Below are 17,320 nucleotides of genomic sequence, written 5' to 3'. Positions count from 1 at the left end.
CCCGGTGGAGACCCCCCGCGTGGGGTGGCCGGAGGGGCCTGCCGTGGGGGGGGGCATGCGGCGACGGCCTCCCGCTCTCCCCGGGCCGGAGCGGCGACGGCCAAAGAGCGGGCTGCGGGCGCAGCGGCGTCGGCCGCTGAGGAGGTGCGAGCCCCTGCCGGGCCCCCGCCGCTCCGGACCATGTACTCGGCCCACAGGCCCCTGATACCCGCGTCTGGCGCGGCCTCCCGTGGCCTCGGCATGTTCGGTCAGTAGCGTCCGGGCCCTGGGACTGCAGGGGTCAAGGTGTCGGGGTGTTAAGTGCGGAGTAACGGTGATGGTGTGTAGCACCGCGCATGGCAGAGGGAGAGTAAAGGGATGACAAAGTTACGGAGTCCGGCCGGCCCGGCCGGCCGAGTGCTTAGTGACGGCAGGTGAGAGTAGCGGTGGAGTGAGGAGTAGGCAGTACCTGAAGACAGGTGTGGGCTTCAGTGCCTGACGGGACAGATGCGGCCTGATGGGAGGTGAGGGCTGCGGAGTGACGGCTCTGAAGTCGGGTTAGCGGAGTAGCAGACTGGAACCTGCTGGTGGAGACTGGGAATGGGGACACGAGGGAGTATCCAGCAGTGCGCTAAGGGCAGGTTTTGTGAGGGAAGCCCCGTTGCTCAGAACAGACTGCAGGCAGGAGTATTCTTGATGTGCTTGGGTGGGAGAGAGGGACACCTGGAGAGTCATACCCTGAAAGAGGTAGGACCAAAGGTCTGTCCCATTGTCTGCTGGGCCTCTCCCCCTTCTTTTCCCAGAAAGCTCGGAGGCTCTGATGAGAAAGATCTTTGTGGAGATAGAAACAGATCCAGGGCCTTGCAGGCTGTTTGGGGTTGGAAGAATCAGCAGGCTTTGGGACATTGGGGGCAGGGGACAGGGTTGTTAGAAAGTCTGGAGTGCCTTCCTTTTTTTTTTTTTTTTTTTTTTTTAATCCCTATTCCCTCTTTCCTGGGCTGCTTTTCTTTTGTCAGTCCCTCAGAATCAGATCCCGAAGCCAGTTCTTCACACAGAGCTCCCCCAATCCAGGTTTCTGAAGGTATTGGGGGGAGGTCACCTCAGGTCAGGTTGCTCTGGAGCAGGGGGAGGCCGGGAATGATGGAGATCAGTGCTAGGGCGTGTCCCTCCTTCCCTCTTTCCCTCTTTCCCCCAAGCAGGGGCCTCTCTGCTCTGCTGGTTCCACTTCCCCTGGAGCCCTGTGGCCTGGTAATGAGAGGGGAAGCCCACTGATAGCCTAGGCTTGCTCCACAGGTCCAGCGGGTGCTCTTGGTCCAGGGCTCTGCAGATTTCCACCCAGCCCCCAGGTGGAACTGGGCCTGGATGTTGGAACCCCAGTATCCCCTTGGTGAGAGAATTGTCTTCCTGTCCATCACCTCAAGGAAACACCTGGCACTTTTGCTTTCTCTGGGCAGACTTATAACAGTTCTCTTGTGTCCCATTGTCCCTGCCTTTTTCTTCTAAGGAGTTTACCACACCCTCCCATCTTTCCGGCCCAGGAGGCTGGTTACTGAAAGTGAGATAAGCCCAGGGGTTTATAGGGAGGGAGACTTCTTGGTAGGTGTAGGAGTATGTTTAGGGGACAGAAGAGTGTGCCACCTGGACCTTACTCAGGAAGGCAAGTTTGCCTTTCTGGGGATTGGTTTTGGGAGCAAAAGGCAAGGAGGGTGTTAACTCACCATACAGCTGTGTGAGATCGTGGGCCCTGGGAATGGATAGAGACGGGGAGATGGGGCTACCTACCTACCTCAGGAATGGAAGAAGGGAGTGTGAGGCCAAGGTGAGGGGCTATGTCAGATGGTAGCATGGGTGCTGAGAATGGTGGCATGAGGTGGGGGTGTCCAGCCCTGTAGAGATCGTAGGACATCAGAGTGGGGAATGAAAGCTGAGAGTGACCTGGTTTGTGACGGAAGCCAGTTCCTCTGGCTTGGTCCCTGGTGGCAGGGCTGTGGAGGTTGGGAGGGAGGAGTGGGACATGAGCACTGTTTCCCTTCCCTTCCCTGCTTCTGTTTTCTGTTTTATAAATCTAGACACCTCTCGGGAAGGAGTTTTTCCTGAGTGACATCTCACTGACTGGCCTAAGAGGCCCTGGGGATGGGGAAGCGGGTATAAAGACAGGGTGGAGTCACCTCACCCAGGTTGGGGAAGAGTTTGAGTTGGGGAGGTTCAGGGCTAAGCTCTACTGGTGCCCAGCTCACATGGCTCCTTCCCACAGTGTGGACAAATGTGGAACCTCGCTCTGTGGCTGTGTTCCCCTGGCACTCCTTAGTCCCCTTCCTGGCACCCAGTCAGCCAGACCCCTCTGTGCAGCCTAGTGAGGCCCAGCAACCTGCCAGCCACCCGGTGGCCTCCAACCAAAGCAAAGGTAAGGGGTGGGGACTATCGGAGTGCTTGGGGATGGGGGCTCCAGATAGCCAAGGAGCCCTCTTGAGTCACCTCTCTGTTCCCAGAACCTGCTGAATCAGCTGCTGTTGCTCATGAGCAGCCACCAGGAGGGACAGGGAGTGCTGACCCTGGACGGCCCCCTGGAGCCACATGCCCTGAGAGTCCAGGGCCTGGACCCCCACTTACTTTGGGGGGCGTGGATCCTGGTAAAGGTCCCCCTCCAACTACTGAGGAGGAGGCCACCGGTCCCCCAGGAGAGCCCCGTCTGGACAGTGAGACAGAGAGTGATCATGATGATGCGTGAGTGCTCCAAGGCCTGGAACAGGTTGGGGGAGAGGGTGGAACTAGACATGTGCTCCTCACTGTCCCTGATGCTGCTCCCAACAGCTTCCTATCCATCATGTCTCCTGAGATTCAGTTGCCTCTGCCACCTGGAAAGCGTCGGACCCAGTCCCTGAGTGCCCTGCCCAAGGAACGAGATTCATCTTCTGAGAAGGATGGAAGAAGTCCCAATAAGGTGCTTCCTCTGTACATGAGCTCTGCTCCCCTCATGGCCACCCAGGCCCGTACTCCAGTCCTAACCATCCTGCCATGTTAACTGCAGCGGGAAAAGGACCACATCCGTCGGCCCATGAATGCCTTCATGATCTTCAGCAAGCGGCACCGGGCCCTTGTCCACCAGCGGCACCCCAACCAGGACAACCGGACTGTCAGCAAGATCCTGGGCGAGTGGTGGTATGCCCTGGGGCCCAAGGAGAAGCAGAAATACCACGATCTGGCTTTCCAGGTAATGCCTCTTCTCCTTGGTTCCTCCCAGTACCCTCTGGCAGGGCGGTGAGTGAAGACTCGCCCTGCCCTTTCCTGCCAGGTGAAAGAGGCCCACTTCAAGGCCCACCCAGATTGGAAGTGGTGCAACAAGGACCGAAAGAAGTCCAGCTCGGAGGCCAAGCCCACGAGCCTGGGGCTGGCAGGAGGGCACAAGGAGACACGGGAGCGGAGCATGTCGGAGACGGGAACTGCTGCTGCCCCTGGGGGTTAGTTAGCTCCTTGGCTCTCCCACCCTGCCACCTCTCCCTGAGAGCAGCCAGCTTTCCCCTTGTTTGCTCACCCCTTACCCGAGCAGCTTCTGTCTCCTTTGTTGCTTTTGAGGACTCTTATGTATAAAGGAACTGGCAATTGTTTTATGTGAATGAGCCGGGGAGATGGAGATTCAGATACTGATCCAAACAAATTTTATTACCAGCTGCTATTTATTGAGCATTTACTACATGTTAACAAACATGCAGCTGGTATTGTCTCAGACTCAAAATTCAGACCCCATTTCCAGATGAGGAAATAGTCTTAGAGGTCACTTGCTTAATGTCACAAGCTAGAAAGTGCTACAGCCAGCATTTGAACCCTAGCTTGGTTGGCTCCTGAAGTCTACAGAGTCATTTCCACTCACCTTGCCCCAGTTGGTTGCTTCTAGAGGTTCTGGGGTACTTTCTGGGTGTGATTTTTGTGGCTATGGCCCTCTGAGAGTGGGATATTACTTACTGCCTCTCTGCCCTAGGAACGCTGACTGAGGCTCAGACTAGCTAACTGTGTGGACTAATAATGTCCAGGCTTGCTTACTTGAAACACTGCTTCCAGGGAATGGGCTTGTTCCTGTGGGCCCAGAGGACAGAAACTTGCACAAAGGATATTTAGGCTGGTAGTTGGTGCTTTGTCTCTACCAGGTGACCCAGGAATTCCAGCCTGCTTCTGCTCAGGACCTGTAAACGTCTGTGGGTAGTTGGGCCAGTCCAGGTGGCCTGACTCTGTGACAGCCCCCACACCTTCTGCTTTACAGTGTCCTCTGAGCTCCTGTCCGTTGCAGCCCAGACACTCTTGAGCTCAGACACCAAGGCTCCGGGGAGTGGCCCCTGTGGAACAGAAAGGCTACATGCAGTTGGAGGACCTGGCTCAGCCCGACCTCGAGCCTTCTCTCACAGCGGGGTGCACAGTCTTGATGGTGGGGAAGTAGATAGCCAGGCACTACAAGAACTGACACAGGTTTGGGGTGCAGGCCAGCAGGGAGGTGAGCTAGGGAGGGCTGCTCAAGGCAACAGACCCAGCTGAACTTTCTTGCCATCTGTCCTACAGATGGTTTCTGGCCCCACATCATACTCTGGCCCAAAGCCTTCCCCCCAGTATGGCGCTCCAGGACCTTTCGCAGCTCCTGGTGAGGGGGCTACCTTGACGGCTAGTGGGCGGCCCCCACTGTTGGCCTCCCGAGCCTCCCGTTCCCAGCGTGCAGCTAGTGAGGACATGACCAGTGATGAGGAGCGTATGGTCATCTGCGAGGAGGAAGGGGATGATGATGTCATTGGTGAGTAGGGCAGTGCTTAGAATCCTGTTGGGGACCCATAGGCAAAGGCTCCGAGTGGGCAGAATCCAGGATCCTGGGCTCCTTCAGTTTTTTTTCCATGCTTGTTTATACTATCAGTTCTGCCAAAGAAGCTCCCACCTGTGTTAGGAAACGTGAGGACACGGGGCATCATAGCAGAGCGCTAGATGCTCTTTCCTACCTACGTTTCAGCCCCTGCATTGGGCAGGTGCGCACAACCCTGGGCTCAGGACTAGCCTCCTCACCAATACTGGCTTAACCACTTGGGGCAAAGCTGAGGCCAGAACCCAGATCTGTTCCATACTCTTCCTCCTGGGTAGCTCTGTACTCTTTCCCTTGCCTATGCTGTTCTCTGTTCCCTCAGCTGATGACAGCTTTGCCACCACTGACATTGATCTCAAGTGCAAGGAGCGGGTAACTGACAGTGAGAGTGGAGACAGCTCTGGGGAGGACCCAGAGGGCAACAAGGTGAGGCTTGTTGGGGCCTGGGCCATGGTGTTGTCCTGTAACTCCTAGCAGAGGAGAATGCTCCTGTATGTTTGACCCGGGGGAGACTCAGGTCTGGAGAACAAGCTACTTGGCCTTATGGGGAGTTGAGTCACATCTAGGATAGGACGAGCTGGCCTTCAGCTGGCAGAGATGCTTTAGGCTGGCCTGGCTGACAGGTATAAATAGGGTTCCTGGGGTGGGTGTGGGTGTGGGTGTCTAGTGCATGTACTTCCCTGACTTGGGTGTGTCTCTATTTTTTTTGACCCAGGGCTTTGGCCGCAAAGTATTCTCACCTGTCATCCGCTCCTCCTTTACCCATTGCCGTTCAACCCTGGACCCTGAGCCACCAGGGCCCCCGGATCCACCGGCAGCCTTCAGCAAAGGCTACGGTCCCACCCCTTCCTCCTCCTCACCTGCTTCCACCTCAGTCGCCACCTCCTTCTCACTGGGCTCTGGATCCTTCAAGGCCCAGGAGTCTGGTCACGGCAGTGCAGCGGGCCCACTACGACCCCCACCTCCTGGGGCTGGGGGCCCAGCAACATCTTCCAAGGCCACTCGGTTTCTCCCTACGGATCCTGCCACTTTCCGGCGCAAGAGACCTGAAAGTGTTGGCAGCCTGGAGCCACCAGGCCCCTCTGTCATTGCAGCACCCCCCAGCGGGGGAGGAAACATCCTACAGACACTGGTCCTGCCTCCAAGCAAGGAGGAGCGGGAGGGCAGTGGAACACGAGTGCCCTCAGCCCCAGCCCCTTCACTGGCTTATGGGTCCTCAGCAGCTCCCCTGTCCCGCCCTGCTGCTACTATGGTCACCAATGTGGTGCGGCCTGTCAGCAGCACTCCTGTGCCCATTGCCTCTAAGCCCTTCCCCACCTCTGGTCGGGCTGAGGCACCTTCAAATGACACAGCAGGTGCCAAGACTGAAATGGGCACTGGGTCTCGGGTGCCTGGGGGCTCCCCATTGGGTGTCAGCTTAGTGTATTCAGACAAGAAGTCAGCAGCAGCCACCTCACCAGCTCCACACTTGGTAGCTGGATCCCTCCTGGGTACTGTGGGGAAGGCACCTGCCACTGTCACCAATCTGCTGGTGGGTACCCCAGGCTATGGGGCCCCTGCACCCCCTGCTGTTCAGTTCATTGCCCAGGGGGCCCCAGGCAGTGCAACCACTGCAGGCTCAGGAGCAGGAGCTGGGAGTGGCCCAAATGGGCCAGTACCCCTGGGCATCCTGCAACCAGGTGCCCTGGGCAAGGCTGGGGGAATCACACAGGTGCAGTACATCCTCCCCACACTACCCCAGCAACTTCAAGTGGCACCTGCTCCAGCCCCAGCCCCTGGGACCAAGACAGCAGCTCCTAGTGGCCCTGCACCCACCACCAGCATCCGTTTCACCCTTCCTCCGGGCACTTCTACCAATGGCAAGGTCCTGGCTGCCACTGCACCCACTGCTGGCATCCCCATCCTGCAGTCCGTTCCTTCCGCCCCACCCCCTAAAGGTGAGACCTGGGTTGGGCAGTATAGGGATTTGGGTCAGAGACCTGTTGGGTGTTCTTATAACTGTTCCTCCTTTGTTGCCTCTTCTAGCCCAGTCAGTTTCTCCCGTCCAGGCCCCACCTCCAGGTGGCTCAGCCCAGCTGCTGCCTGGGAAGGTGCTAGTGCCCCTGGCTGCCTCTAGCATGTCAGTTCGAGGTGGAGGAGCTGGCCAGCCGCTGCCCCTGGTGAGCTCACCTTTTTCAGTACCTGTGCAAAATGGTGCCCAGCAGCCTAGCAAGGTAAGGGCACTGAGGCTGTGGCCCCACTTCTTCCTCAGTACTGGTGTCATCTTTGTGTCCCACCTGTGTCTGTCTGCCTTCCTGTTTACTTTTCCATCTGTCGGGCTCTGTCTTGCTCTTTTTCTTATCAGTGTATTTGAAGCTTCAGGATTGTCTTATTACAGTCTGAAATTAAAAAAGGCAAGCAAGCTATAAATCTTGACAATTGCTGACAGGAGGGAGGTGAAGAGGAAGAGAGAAAGTGAAGCCTTCTGGGTTAGAGTCAGAGGGGGAGGTCTGTAAGGTGTAGAAAAGGAGTTGGGGTGTGCAGAGAAACAATGAGAAAGCTGAGCGTGCGAACTTGGCAGCATGCTTAGGGTTTTGGTCAGTGTCCCAAGAAGGCGTAGAAGGGTGAAAAGGAAAAGTGAGGGTTTGCGATCAGAGCTCAGGAGGCAGGCTTAGCAGTGAAGATCTGCACGCATCTGCTTGCTCTTTATTAGTGTCTTTGCAACCCGGTGGTTTGTTTTGTTTTTTCAGGTGTTCAATATCTACCTCTTTAGATCTTCCTCATCTTGCCGTTGTCTTTTTCTATACTGGCTTGATCCTTGGTTTTGAGTTTTCTGCTTTTGTTTAGCCTGAATCCTAGGTCTTAGTCTTCCCTGTTCCCTCTTGGGTCGCAGCTTACCTAGTCTGTGGGTACTTTTACCCACAGATCATCCAGCTGACTCCTGTGCCTGTGAGCACACCAAGCGGCCTGGTGCCACCCCTGAGTCCAGCCACGCTCCCTGGACCCACATCACAGCCTCAGAAGGTCCTGTTGCCCTCCTCTACAAGGTGAGCCAAACTAAGCCCTTTCCCTCATTCCAGGCCAGACCTAGAGTGCGGTGGGGTGGCATGGGATAGGATGGGGTGTGGTGAGGCTGGGCCAGTCCACTTCACTCCTCCCCTTTCCTCTCCTGTGGCAGAATCACCTATGTGCAGTCAGCAGGTGGGCACACACTGCCTCTGGGTACCAGCCCTGCATCCAGTCAGGCTGGAACAGTGACCTCCTATGGCCCCGCCAGCTCCGTAGCACTGGGCTTCACTTCGCTGGGGCCCAGTGGTCCTGCCTTCGTACAGCCCCTGCTCTCAGGTGAGGGCAGGCCTGCTAGGCAGGGCTAAGAACCCAGGGTGGGGTTGAGACATCTTCAGACCCTATCTCGGTTCCCTGTTTCATTTTCTCTGTCTTTCAGCAGGCCAAGCCCCACTGCTGGCTCCTGGCCAGGTGGGCGTGTCACCTGTGCCCAGTCCCCAGCTGCCTCCTGCCTGCACAGCTCCTGGAGGTCCCGTCATAACAGCATTTTACCCTGGCAGCCCTGCACCCACCTCAGCACCTCTGGCCCCACCTTCCCAAGCTCCTCCAAGCCTGGTCTACACTGTGGCCACCAGCACCACCCCACCTGCTGCTACCATTCTGCCCAAGGGCCCACCAGCCCCTGCCACTGCCACCCCAGCCCCCACTAGTCCTTTCCCTAGTGCCACAGGTGGGTGTCGCAGCAGCAATCTAGGGCAGGGTTTGTGTGAGTTAGGGAAATCTAGGGAATGGGTTTCAGTGAGTCCTGACTCAGCAAATGTTCTTTTCCCTACCAGCAGGCTCTATGACCTACAGCTTAGTGGCCCCCAAGGCCCAGCGGCCCAGCCCAAAGGCCCCCCAGAAGGTGAAGGCGGCCATTGCCAGCATTCCTGTGGGTTCTTTTGAATCAGGTGCCATTGGGCGGGCTGGCCCTACACCCCGGCAGCCTCTGGAGTCTGGCCCAGCCCGAGAGTCAACTGCCCAAGAGTCAGAGCTTGAGGGGCAGCCCACACCACCCCCTCCACCACCCCCAGAAACCTGGCCTCCCACTGCCCGGAGCAGCCCCCCACTACCCTTGCCTGCTGAGGAACGACCTGGCACCAAAGGCCCTGAGCCTGTGAGTATATAGCTGGCCGTGGGGCTCCCTGTGCTGGACTCTGCCTGCTGCTTTATTTTTCTGCTCTCTGTTTCCTTTCATGTCTCTGTGTCTCCTGCCTGCCTGTTACATCCCCTTCTGTTTGGGGCCTGCATCCTGGACATCTTGTTCCCCTAAGGGCATGGAACTAGCCAAGGGTCTGTCTCATGTTAGATTTGTCTTATTTCTGATGATTAGCCTGGTGGATATTTTTTTTCCTCTTTGATACTGGGTCTCACTCCGTAGCCCAAGCTGGTTTGATACTCATGGCAGTCCTACTGGGTGCTGGGATTACAGGCTTCAGCCACCATGCCTGCTGTTTGGTTTTGATTTTTTTACCTCATTGCGTCTAAACCCTGTGTTCTTGCTGGTCCCCATCCCAGGCCAGCAAATTCCCCAGCTCATCTTCAGACTGGCGTGTCCCTGGGTTGGGCCTGGAGAGTCGTGGGGAGCCTCCCACTCCTCCCAGCCCAGCTCCAGCTCCAGCCACAGCTCCTGGTGGCAGCAGCGAGGGCAGCAGTGGGAGGGTGGCTGGGGACACACCCGAGCGCAAGGAAGTGGCTAGTTCTGGCAAGAAGGTGAAGGTGCGGCCCCCACCTCTGAAGAAGACCTTTGACTCTGTGGACAAGTGAGCAGGGGCTTGGGGCTTGGTGGAATGTGCTGGGTTGACGGGAGAAGGGACTGCTGCAACCCAGGGCCGGGGGGGTGACTCTGCTGGCCTTCCAGCAGGGTCCTGTCAGAGGTGGACTTTGAAGAGCGCTTTGCTGAGCTGCCAGAGTTTCGGCCAGAAGAGGTGCTGCCCTCGCCCACCTTACAGTCTCTGGCCACCTCACCCCGGGCCATCCTCGGCTCCTACCGCAAGAAGAGGAAGAACTCCACTGGTAGGCGAGCACTGGCTCCTGAGTAGGTGGGGGGAACACCTGGGGGTTACCTCCAGTGAGCTGAGCCTGCTTTTGTTTGGCCAGACTTGGACTCGGCTCCTGAGGACCCCACCTCACCCAAGCGCAAGATGAGGAGACGCTCAAGCTGCAGCTCGGAGCCCAACACCCCCAAGAGTGCAAAGTGCGAGGGGGACATCTTCACCTTTGACCGCACAGGTGCCAGTGCTCTGAAGACCCAGGCCCATAGGCTTGGTGGTGTCATGAGGGTAGTAGGGTGAGACAGCCAGTCAAGGGTAGGTCTGGAGTCCCCAATAGACCATGTAATCTGGGGCCGGACCCTTCTGTGACCCCCCAATGTGAGCCAGAACTCAGAGGCTTGGCGGGCACTTTGATGCCAGCAAGGGAGTATTGGGTCTCTGCTGCAGCCTTGACTGAGCCCTCTGTGCCTGAGCAGGTACTGAAGCTGAGGATGTGCTTGGGGAGCTGGAGTATGAGAAGGTGCCCTACTCATCACTGCGGCGTACCCTGGACCAACGCCGGGCCCTGGTCATGCAGCTCTTCCAGGACCATGGCTTCTTCCCATCAGGTAAGCAGGTCTTTGGCTTTTGGGAGTCACTCATGGGACCCATGCACACATCTTACCATGCCTTCACTGCTTTTCTGTCCCCAGCCCAGGCCACAGCAGCCTTCCAGGCCCGCTATGCAGACATCTTCCCATCCAAGGTGTGTCTGCAGTTGAAGATCCGTGAGGTGCGCCAGAAGATCATGCAGGCAGCCACTCCCACAGAACAGCCCCCCGGAGCTGAAGCCCCTCTCCCTGGACCACCCCCCACTGGCACGGCTGCTACTTCTGCCCCCACTCCCAGCCCTGCTGGGGGCCCTGACCCCACCTCTCCTGGCTCGGACTCTGGCACTGCCCAAGCTGCCCCGCCACTGCCTCCACCCCCAGAGCCTGGGCCTGGACAGCCTAGCTGGGAAGGGGTCCCCCAGACCTCCCCTCCTCCCTCCGGCCCCTCCACAACTGCCACAGGCAGGTGAGGGGCCCTTGAAAAAATCCCAGGAACCCACTGTACTCCCCCTACTCCCACAACATGGACAGTATATAGGTGGCAGGAATTGGGGGTGGGAAGGTGGGATAGTGACCTCCCCAATAAAGCCATTTCGTCCTTTCCAGTTTGGGACGGAATGAAGCCTGTTCCCTTTGTATATACTTCCTCCCTCCAGCTCCCTCCCTGTGCTGGGGGGCAGCTGAGAAGAAGCAGGGACACAGTCTCCCTCCACTGAGCCCCTGTACATAACCTGGAGTTTGTGACCTTCAGAGCTTTTCACTTGTACTTTATGCAAAATGGCTCATGTGAGGGCTGCAAGCTGGAGGGTAGTGTGAGCCTTGGGCCACAGGGAAATGCCTGTGGAGTAGGGGGGAGTTCATGCACCCCCTTTTTCCCCAGAGGGGCTGGACTCAGGTTAGTTTGGGGTGGGGGGGCTCCTGCACTTTGCCACAGGCATGGGGAGGATTCTCCCCACCCTCTCTGCCCTCCCAACTTGGGTTGTACTTTCTAAGAAGGTGATTCCCCCTACCATTGTCCCCATCCCCAGAACAAAACATGTTGATCATGTGCAATATTTCTTACTGTGCCGAGAAGCCGCAATGACCGAGAATTAAAGCTGTTTAACACACCTGTGTGGCTGCTGGCTTCCTCTCAAGTGGGAAGGGTGTTGGTTCTGAGTCCTGTCTCCAGGTGAATGTGGAGTAGCATACTTTTCACAGGGTAGATCAATTCTAAGACTACCCCAGCACTGAAGGGATTCAGTTGACCTTGGGCCCTGCCTTTGAGGTAGCCTGTGCAGTCTGCGTTTGATGCCCATCTATCTGCCTGACCACCCAACGTCAGCTTGGGGAAGGATTGAGATCTTGTGCTCTGAGAAAGGCAGACTACCCCTTTTCAAACATTCCAAGACAGCACCTGAGGCTGGTTCAGGGCATTGGGCTGCCTCAGTGACCCCTGCTGCTCCCATATGGTCTGAGCCAGCACTGGGGGACGGGGGGCATGTAAGAGGATGAGCACCCCTGAGATACAATTAATTCATAGCCTGTGTGGAGGCTAGTACTGGAAGTGGAAAGGAAGCGGAAAGGGGGCCCATAAGGTCAGGAAGCACCACCTAGGGGAAAAGTTATGTATCAGCTGGGATATGTCTGAAGGGACAGCTCAGTGGTGGATTTGACTGTTGGGACACTGTTCCTGGGATTACTGATAGACCTTGATTCTAACAGGGTAATGATGGCAAACTGGTTTCACCCAGTGTTTACTAATTGGAAGCACTTGCCCAAAGCACACTATTGTGATAGTGGAAATTCACTTGACTACAAGAAGCAGAATGCCCTGATAGATTAATGATGTCTGCCTCAGGCAGAACTAGAACCACCCTGAAAAATACAAGGATTTTACCATGGTACCCAGACAGGCTGAGTAATAAAGCAGGAAACACAAAGTGGAAGAAGGAAGAATTTAATGTGGGAAGGCAGATGCTTAGGGCGTGGCCTCCGGCAAAGGGACACCTTGGCCCTGGTCTTGAGCCAGGAGACGAAGAAGCAAGGAGTGCAGGGCCCGGCAGACAGGGGTGTATCCCAGGCGGCTCAGATGCAAGTAGTCGTACATGTCATGGTGGCTTATGGTGCCATCAGAGTGCACGAAACCAGGATCCGCATCCAAGAAGTGGGCCCGTGGGTGGCCAGCAAGTGCTGCCCGTACCAGCTGGTTTACCTGTTGGTTCTTCTCTCGAAGTGGGTTAGGGTGCTGGCCCCTTGGAAGCAGGCCCTGAGGAGGCACACCAGGATTCTTGTCATTATCAGCGTCTTCTTTGTGCCAAACTGTCCACTCCCCCACCATAAAGTTTCAGCTGCAAAATATACTAGGGATGTGAAAGTAGGGAAGACAGATGGATAATTCCTGATAATCCCAGCTCCCATTCAATGAGAACTTTCCAGATGTCAGCGTTTTTCTGAATATTGCTCATTAAAGACATCATGACGATGGGTCAATGGTCTCTTTCAAAGGAGGAAATATCCCAGTTAAGAGTTAGGAAGCCTAAATTCACCCAAAGAAGGCCTGGTAACTTCTGGAGTCTTTTAGCACCCTCAGGATATCCGCCATTCCCTTGGGCAACAAAGGCTACCTGGTCTCCGAACACATCCTCCACCCTTCTGGGTGTAGCAGTTTTCTATCAGAGACTTTTAGAAACTTTTCTGGAAAGTCACTGCACTATGCCAGGTACAGCTACATCTAGGGGGCTCATAACACTGTCATGTTTTCCTTTATTTTGAGACAGGGTCTTGCTGTGTTGTCCAGTCTGGCCTCAAATGCCATAATGATCCTCCTGCCTCAGCTTCCAGAGTGCTGGGATTATGGGTGTTTGCCACTTTACTCAGCTGCCACTCTTCCTTTCCCACCCTTCTAGCCTCTCTCACCAGCACCACCACTCGGGCCTGGGGCTGCAGTTTGTTCACCAGTTGCACGATGGCTTTGATGCCGCCAGTCACCTGCTCTGCTGTGTGGCTGTGGTTGTTGGTGCCCACCCAGACCACCACAATCTGCGGAAAGAGTGGTACAAAGAGTGGTGGTAAAGAAGTAGGCAAAAGGTGTGTTAGTTAGCTCGCCACTCAAGCCCTGCTCACCTTGGGCCGGATGTGTTCTAGCTCCCCATTCTCCAGCCGCCAGAGTACATGCTGTGTGCTGTCACCACCAATGCCAAAGTTAAGTGCATGTAGAGGAGAGAAGAGCTCCCGCCAGATCTGTGGATAAGAAATGATGTAGGCACCCTGGGGCATCCTCAGTACCAGCCAACACCCTCTGTCCCGGCGTTAACCAAATGCCACTACTGAAAGAGCCTTGGTTTATGGAAGCAGTCTGGTTAAATCTCACCTTGAGCCAACCCCAGTATGGTAGAACCTCATTTCATGGAAACCTATTAGAGTCTCACTTTATTAACCAAACTCAAACAGACGTTAGACTCACTTTATGACAATCTCATCTGCTTGAGCCATACACGGAATCAAAACAGCAATACAGCTGACTGAACCTTACTGTGAGGAAAGCCATTATGACTAAACCTTTCTAAGTGGAAAGATATTATGATTGACTCTCTTTGCAGAACACCGTTACAACTGACCTTTGCTTTCTGGAAAGCATTATAGCTTTGTGTAAACCTCGAAGGGCTTGGTCTACTTTAAGCAAACAATAAAGGGCCTCACCTTAGGGCATTCTTGAAAGAAAGCCTCATTTTAAGTCTTGGTATACACAAGCCCAACCTGACAAACTCAGGGCACACACTTCATCCTCTGATGAATGCTGCATTTAGACCGAGACTCTTAGTATCCAGACGCATTTTCCTTCCCCCTGCCTTGTGTGGTGGTTTGGGTTCCGGGCTCAAAGTGTCAGTGAGGAGGTCGGAAAGGCCTTACCTCACACTGGTGCATTAGCTGAACCAAGGAGTCCCCGATGAAGACGACTTCGGGTTCCTTGTCTTTGCTGTCCGCCACGAAGCGATGGTGCTGCAGGGAGAAGTCAATGGCACACCCAGACTCGACGCCCCGCCCCGCCCCGCTCCCTCGGGCAGAAACACCCGGATGGCCTTTAGGCTTCCCATCCAGGTTGAGGGAAGGACGCCACGACCCCGGCGGTTCCCCGGAAGCCTTCCCACGCTCCCACCCGAGTACCGCGGGCCGGCTCCCTCACCAGCGACATCCAACGCCCGTCTCCCTGCGCATCCTGCACCGGCGTGGGCTTGCTGGCTGGGTTGTCCTCCCCGCTCATCGTGACTCTGCAGCCCCTGTGGATGAGACCGTGGGGTCCGCCTGGGGATGCTCGCGGAGGTGGCCCCGCCACGCCCTCCTCCGCCCGCCACAATGGACGGTTCCGAAGCTTGCAAGCTCCCCAAGAAGGACCCACAGGGCGCCACCTCCTTTCCTGGAGTGGAAACCTTGACTTAGGAAGGAGGTGGAACTGGATACTCTCGGCTCCCCCACGGAGGCCGCGCAGTGGGCTCGTCCGGCGCTTCCCGCCGGGACCACTCGGTGGCTGGCGCACCCCGGCCCTGGAGGAGGGGCAGGCTAGACCATCTGGCGCCCGTGGCAGGGGAGGACAACGAGGGAGGAACCACCCACTGGCGTCACGGGGAGGGGCAGTGTACCTGAAAAGCTAGGCGTGAGCAGGGAAACTAGCGCTCTTCCTGGGAGAAAGGAACCATTAGCTGTAGGGCCAGAAAACTCCGGAAGGGCCCATCTACGGGTGTGTGTGTGTGTGTGTGTGTGTGTGTGTGTGTGTGTGTGTGTGTGTGTGTGTGTGTGTGTGTGTGTGTGTGTGTGTGGATGCATGCACACACACACACACACACACACACACACACACACACACACACACACACACATTGTTACACTAATAGAAGGCTCAAGAAATGACTAGTCCTGACACAGTATGGCTTACAAAGGCAGTCATCTCACCATTCTCCTCAAAGATGAAACATTTCAAAAAAAAAAAAAAAGCAAAGATCAGTGTTATAAAGTCTACATATGATGATCAGAATAGGAGAATAAAAATGATGTAAAAAATAAAAGCCATAAATAAATCACCTAACACTCTTTGGTTTGGAGATATGAAAACAATGAAGCTGTGAGCCAGTGCGGGTCCCCACAGGTCCGTGTGTGATCTGGTCCATGTTGCTGAAAGAGTGAATGGACTGTTTTGAGACAGGGGATCTCCTTGTATCCCCAGCTGGCCTGGAACTCACTGTGTACACCAGGCTGGCCTCGAACTCACAAATATCCGCCTGCTTCTGCCTCCCAAGTGCTGGGATTAAAGGCATGCGCCACCACACCCGGCTTTTATTTTATTTTTTGGTCTTTTTGAGACAGGGTCTCCCTGTTGCTCCAGCTGTCCTGGATTCACTATGGGGACCAGGCTGGCCTTGAACTTACAGAGATCTGCCTGCCTCTGCCTCCTGAATGCTGGGATTAAAGGCGGCACCACGCCTGGCTCCAGCCTTTATTTTATATTTTATTTTTTTGTCTTTTTGAGACAGAATCTCCTTGTATCCCTAGCTGGCTGACCTGGAACTCTCTATGTAGACCAGGCTCTCCATCTCACAGAGATCCACCTGCCTCTGGGTCCCCAGTGCTGGGGCTAAAGGCACGTGCCAGTAGGCCTGGCTAGCACTAGGTTTTTTAATGGCACAAAATCTCAACTACCTATCTTTATGCATTCAGGGCACCAAAGGATCTATGCGGGAAGGTAGAAGAAGGTACAGAAAGAGAACAGAAATTGGAGATGGCTGCAGGACCCAGCCCAGGTCCAGCCTGGCATCCCTTCCACAGATCATCTTGCACATCTGTGGCCTCTGCTCCCCTCTCTAAATACAAAGTTCCACCAACAGCTTCAGTTGAGTGGGTCTGGACTCTGAAACCCTTATCCATAGCCAAGGCCACTTAGGGTCATACCCTTTCTTCCCTCTGCTCAAATTAATCTCAAACCCCAGTGTTTCTCAGATCTCTGGGGTCTCTCCCCTAAATGTCCTAGTTATTTTCCTGCAGCCTCACCTCCAGGTTGGATCTTCCCATTTTATCCATTCCTTCTGGTTAGGTGGATACAGAAACAGAGATGAGTTTTACTTATTGAGTTCATATTCTGTCTCAATCCATTTCCCAGGATCTGGGCCTCGTGTATAGTCACTATTGGACAAGTACAGTACCTGCTGAAAAACATTGCATGAATGGGTTAGATCCTGGCTTTATACAAGTGTTGGGGAGATATGACCCCAAAAGCCCAAGGACTTTGAGGGCTTAGGGTTTTTCAGAACAACAATTCTTTTTAAACTTTTTTTTGGTTTATCTATTTTTATTTTATGTGTATGAGTGAGTGTTATGCCTGCATGTATGTATGTGCACCTGTGTCATGCAGTGCCCTAGGAGAACAGAAGAGGGCATCAGAGCCCCTGGAACTGGAGTTACAGATGATTGTTAGCCACCATATTGGTGCTGGGATTTGAACGTGGGTCCTCTGCAAGAGCAGCCAGTGCTCTTAACTGGTGAGCCATCTCTCCAGCCCCAAGAACAGGGATTTATTTTATTTTATTTTATTATGTATGTGTATGAGTGTGTTGCTTGCTTGTAGGTAGGTGCACCCATGTTGTACGGTACCTGCAGAGATCAGAAGAGGGTGTTGGAGTCCCTGGAGCTGGAGTTACAGATGGTTGTTGGTCACCATGTGGGTGATGGGAATTGAACCCGGGTCCCCTGCAAGACCGTGCTCTTAACCACTGAGCCATCTCTCCAGCCCCCATTATTTTATTTTATTTTGAGGCACCGTCTCATGTAGATTGGGCTGGCCTGAGAATGACCTTGAACTATAAATAGGGCTTCTTAAACTTTCTCCACTTGAGGTCCCTTTTTGTCTGGTAAATCTTTATATATATATA

At 55.0% G+C, this 17,320-nt stretch overlaps 2 protein-coding genes across 16 annotated transcripts in view; one reads left to right on the top strand and one right to left on the bottom strand.

Moving 5' to 3' along the window:
* Cic (capicua transcriptional repressor) overlaps positions 1-11,532 on the top strand; it is a 26,958-nt gene extending 15,426 nt beyond the window's left edge. For 2 of the 11 annotated variants that reach the window (XM_017801441.2, XM_017801440.2), the window contains exons 3-21: positions 2,234-2,383; positions 2,469-2,703; positions 2,791-2,920; positions 3,008-3,190; positions 3,272-3,437; positions 4,235-4,437; positions 4,528-4,753; positions 5,136-5,239; positions 5,529-6,750; positions 6,839-7,026; positions 7,718-7,839; positions 7,971-8,137; positions 8,238-8,528; positions 8,635-8,954; positions 9,356-9,600; positions 9,699-9,853; positions 9,938-10,069; positions 10,308-10,439; positions 10,524-11,530. In XM_017801441.2, the coding sequence (XP_017656930.1) occupies positions 2,234-2,383; positions 2,469-2,703; positions 2,791-2,920; positions 3,008-3,190; positions 3,272-3,437; positions 4,235-4,437; positions 4,528-4,753; positions 5,136-5,239; positions 5,529-6,750; positions 6,839-7,026; positions 7,718-7,839; positions 7,971-8,137; positions 8,238-8,528; positions 8,635-8,954; positions 9,356-9,600; positions 9,699-9,853; positions 9,938-10,069; positions 10,308-10,439; positions 10,524-10,891 (4,739 nt within the window). In that variant the 3' untranslated portion in view covers positions 10,892-11,530. Of the gene's footprint in view, positions 1-6; positions 248-2,233; positions 2,384-2,468; positions 2,704-2,790; positions 2,921-3,007; positions 3,191-3,271; positions 3,438-4,234; positions 4,438-4,527; positions 4,754-5,135; positions 5,240-5,528; positions 6,751-6,838; positions 7,027-7,717; positions 7,840-7,970; positions 8,138-8,237; positions 8,529-8,634; positions 8,955-9,355; positions 9,601-9,698; positions 9,854-9,937; positions 10,070-10,307; positions 10,440-10,523 lie in introns of those variants that run through there. The other 9 variants (XM_008846425.3, XM_008846424.2, XM_008846423.3 and 6 more) reach the window with 9 other exon arrangements.
* Positions 11,533-12,344: 812 nt separating this feature from the next.
* Positions 12,345-15,153, bottom strand: Pafah1b3 (platelet activating factor acetylhydrolase 1b catalytic subunit 3). Of its 5 annotated transcripts, none has more exons than XM_017801439.2 (6): positions 15,041-15,153; positions 14,587-14,680; positions 14,313-14,402; positions 13,527-13,643; positions 13,320-13,442; positions 12,345-12,669 (listed from the first exon to the last, which is right to left on the bottom strand). In XM_017801439.2, the coding sequence occupies exons 2-6, from the start codon at positions 14,662-14,664 to the stop codon at positions 12,382-12,384; spliced, it is 696 nt and encodes a 231-aa protein (XP_017656928.1). In that variant the 5' UTR covers positions 14,665-14,680; positions 15,041-15,153; the 3' UTR covers positions 12,345-12,381. The 5 variants fall into 5 exon arrangements, with proteins under 5 accessions (XP_017656928.1, XP_008844644.1, XP_017656927.1 ...); XM_008846422.2 differs by lacking the exon at positions 15,041-15,153 and adding an exon at positions 14,831-14,955; XM_017801438.2 differs by lacking the exon at positions 15,041-15,153 and adding an exon at positions 14,800-14,951.
* Positions 15,154-17,320: the final 2,167 nt, after the last annotated feature.

Source organism: Nannospalax galili, unplaced genomic scaffold, assembly GCF_000622305.1.
Source record: "Nannospalax galili isolate Female #2095 unplaced genomic scaffold, S.galili_v1.0 scaffold1623, whole genome shotgun sequence".
NCBI classification, from domain to species: Eukaryota; Metazoa; Chordata; class Mammalia; order Rodentia; family Spalacidae; genus Nannospalax; species Nannospalax galili.
The sequence above is the reverse complement of the archived record's forward strand: the minus strand, read 5'-3'. Positions and strand labels throughout refer to the sequence as shown.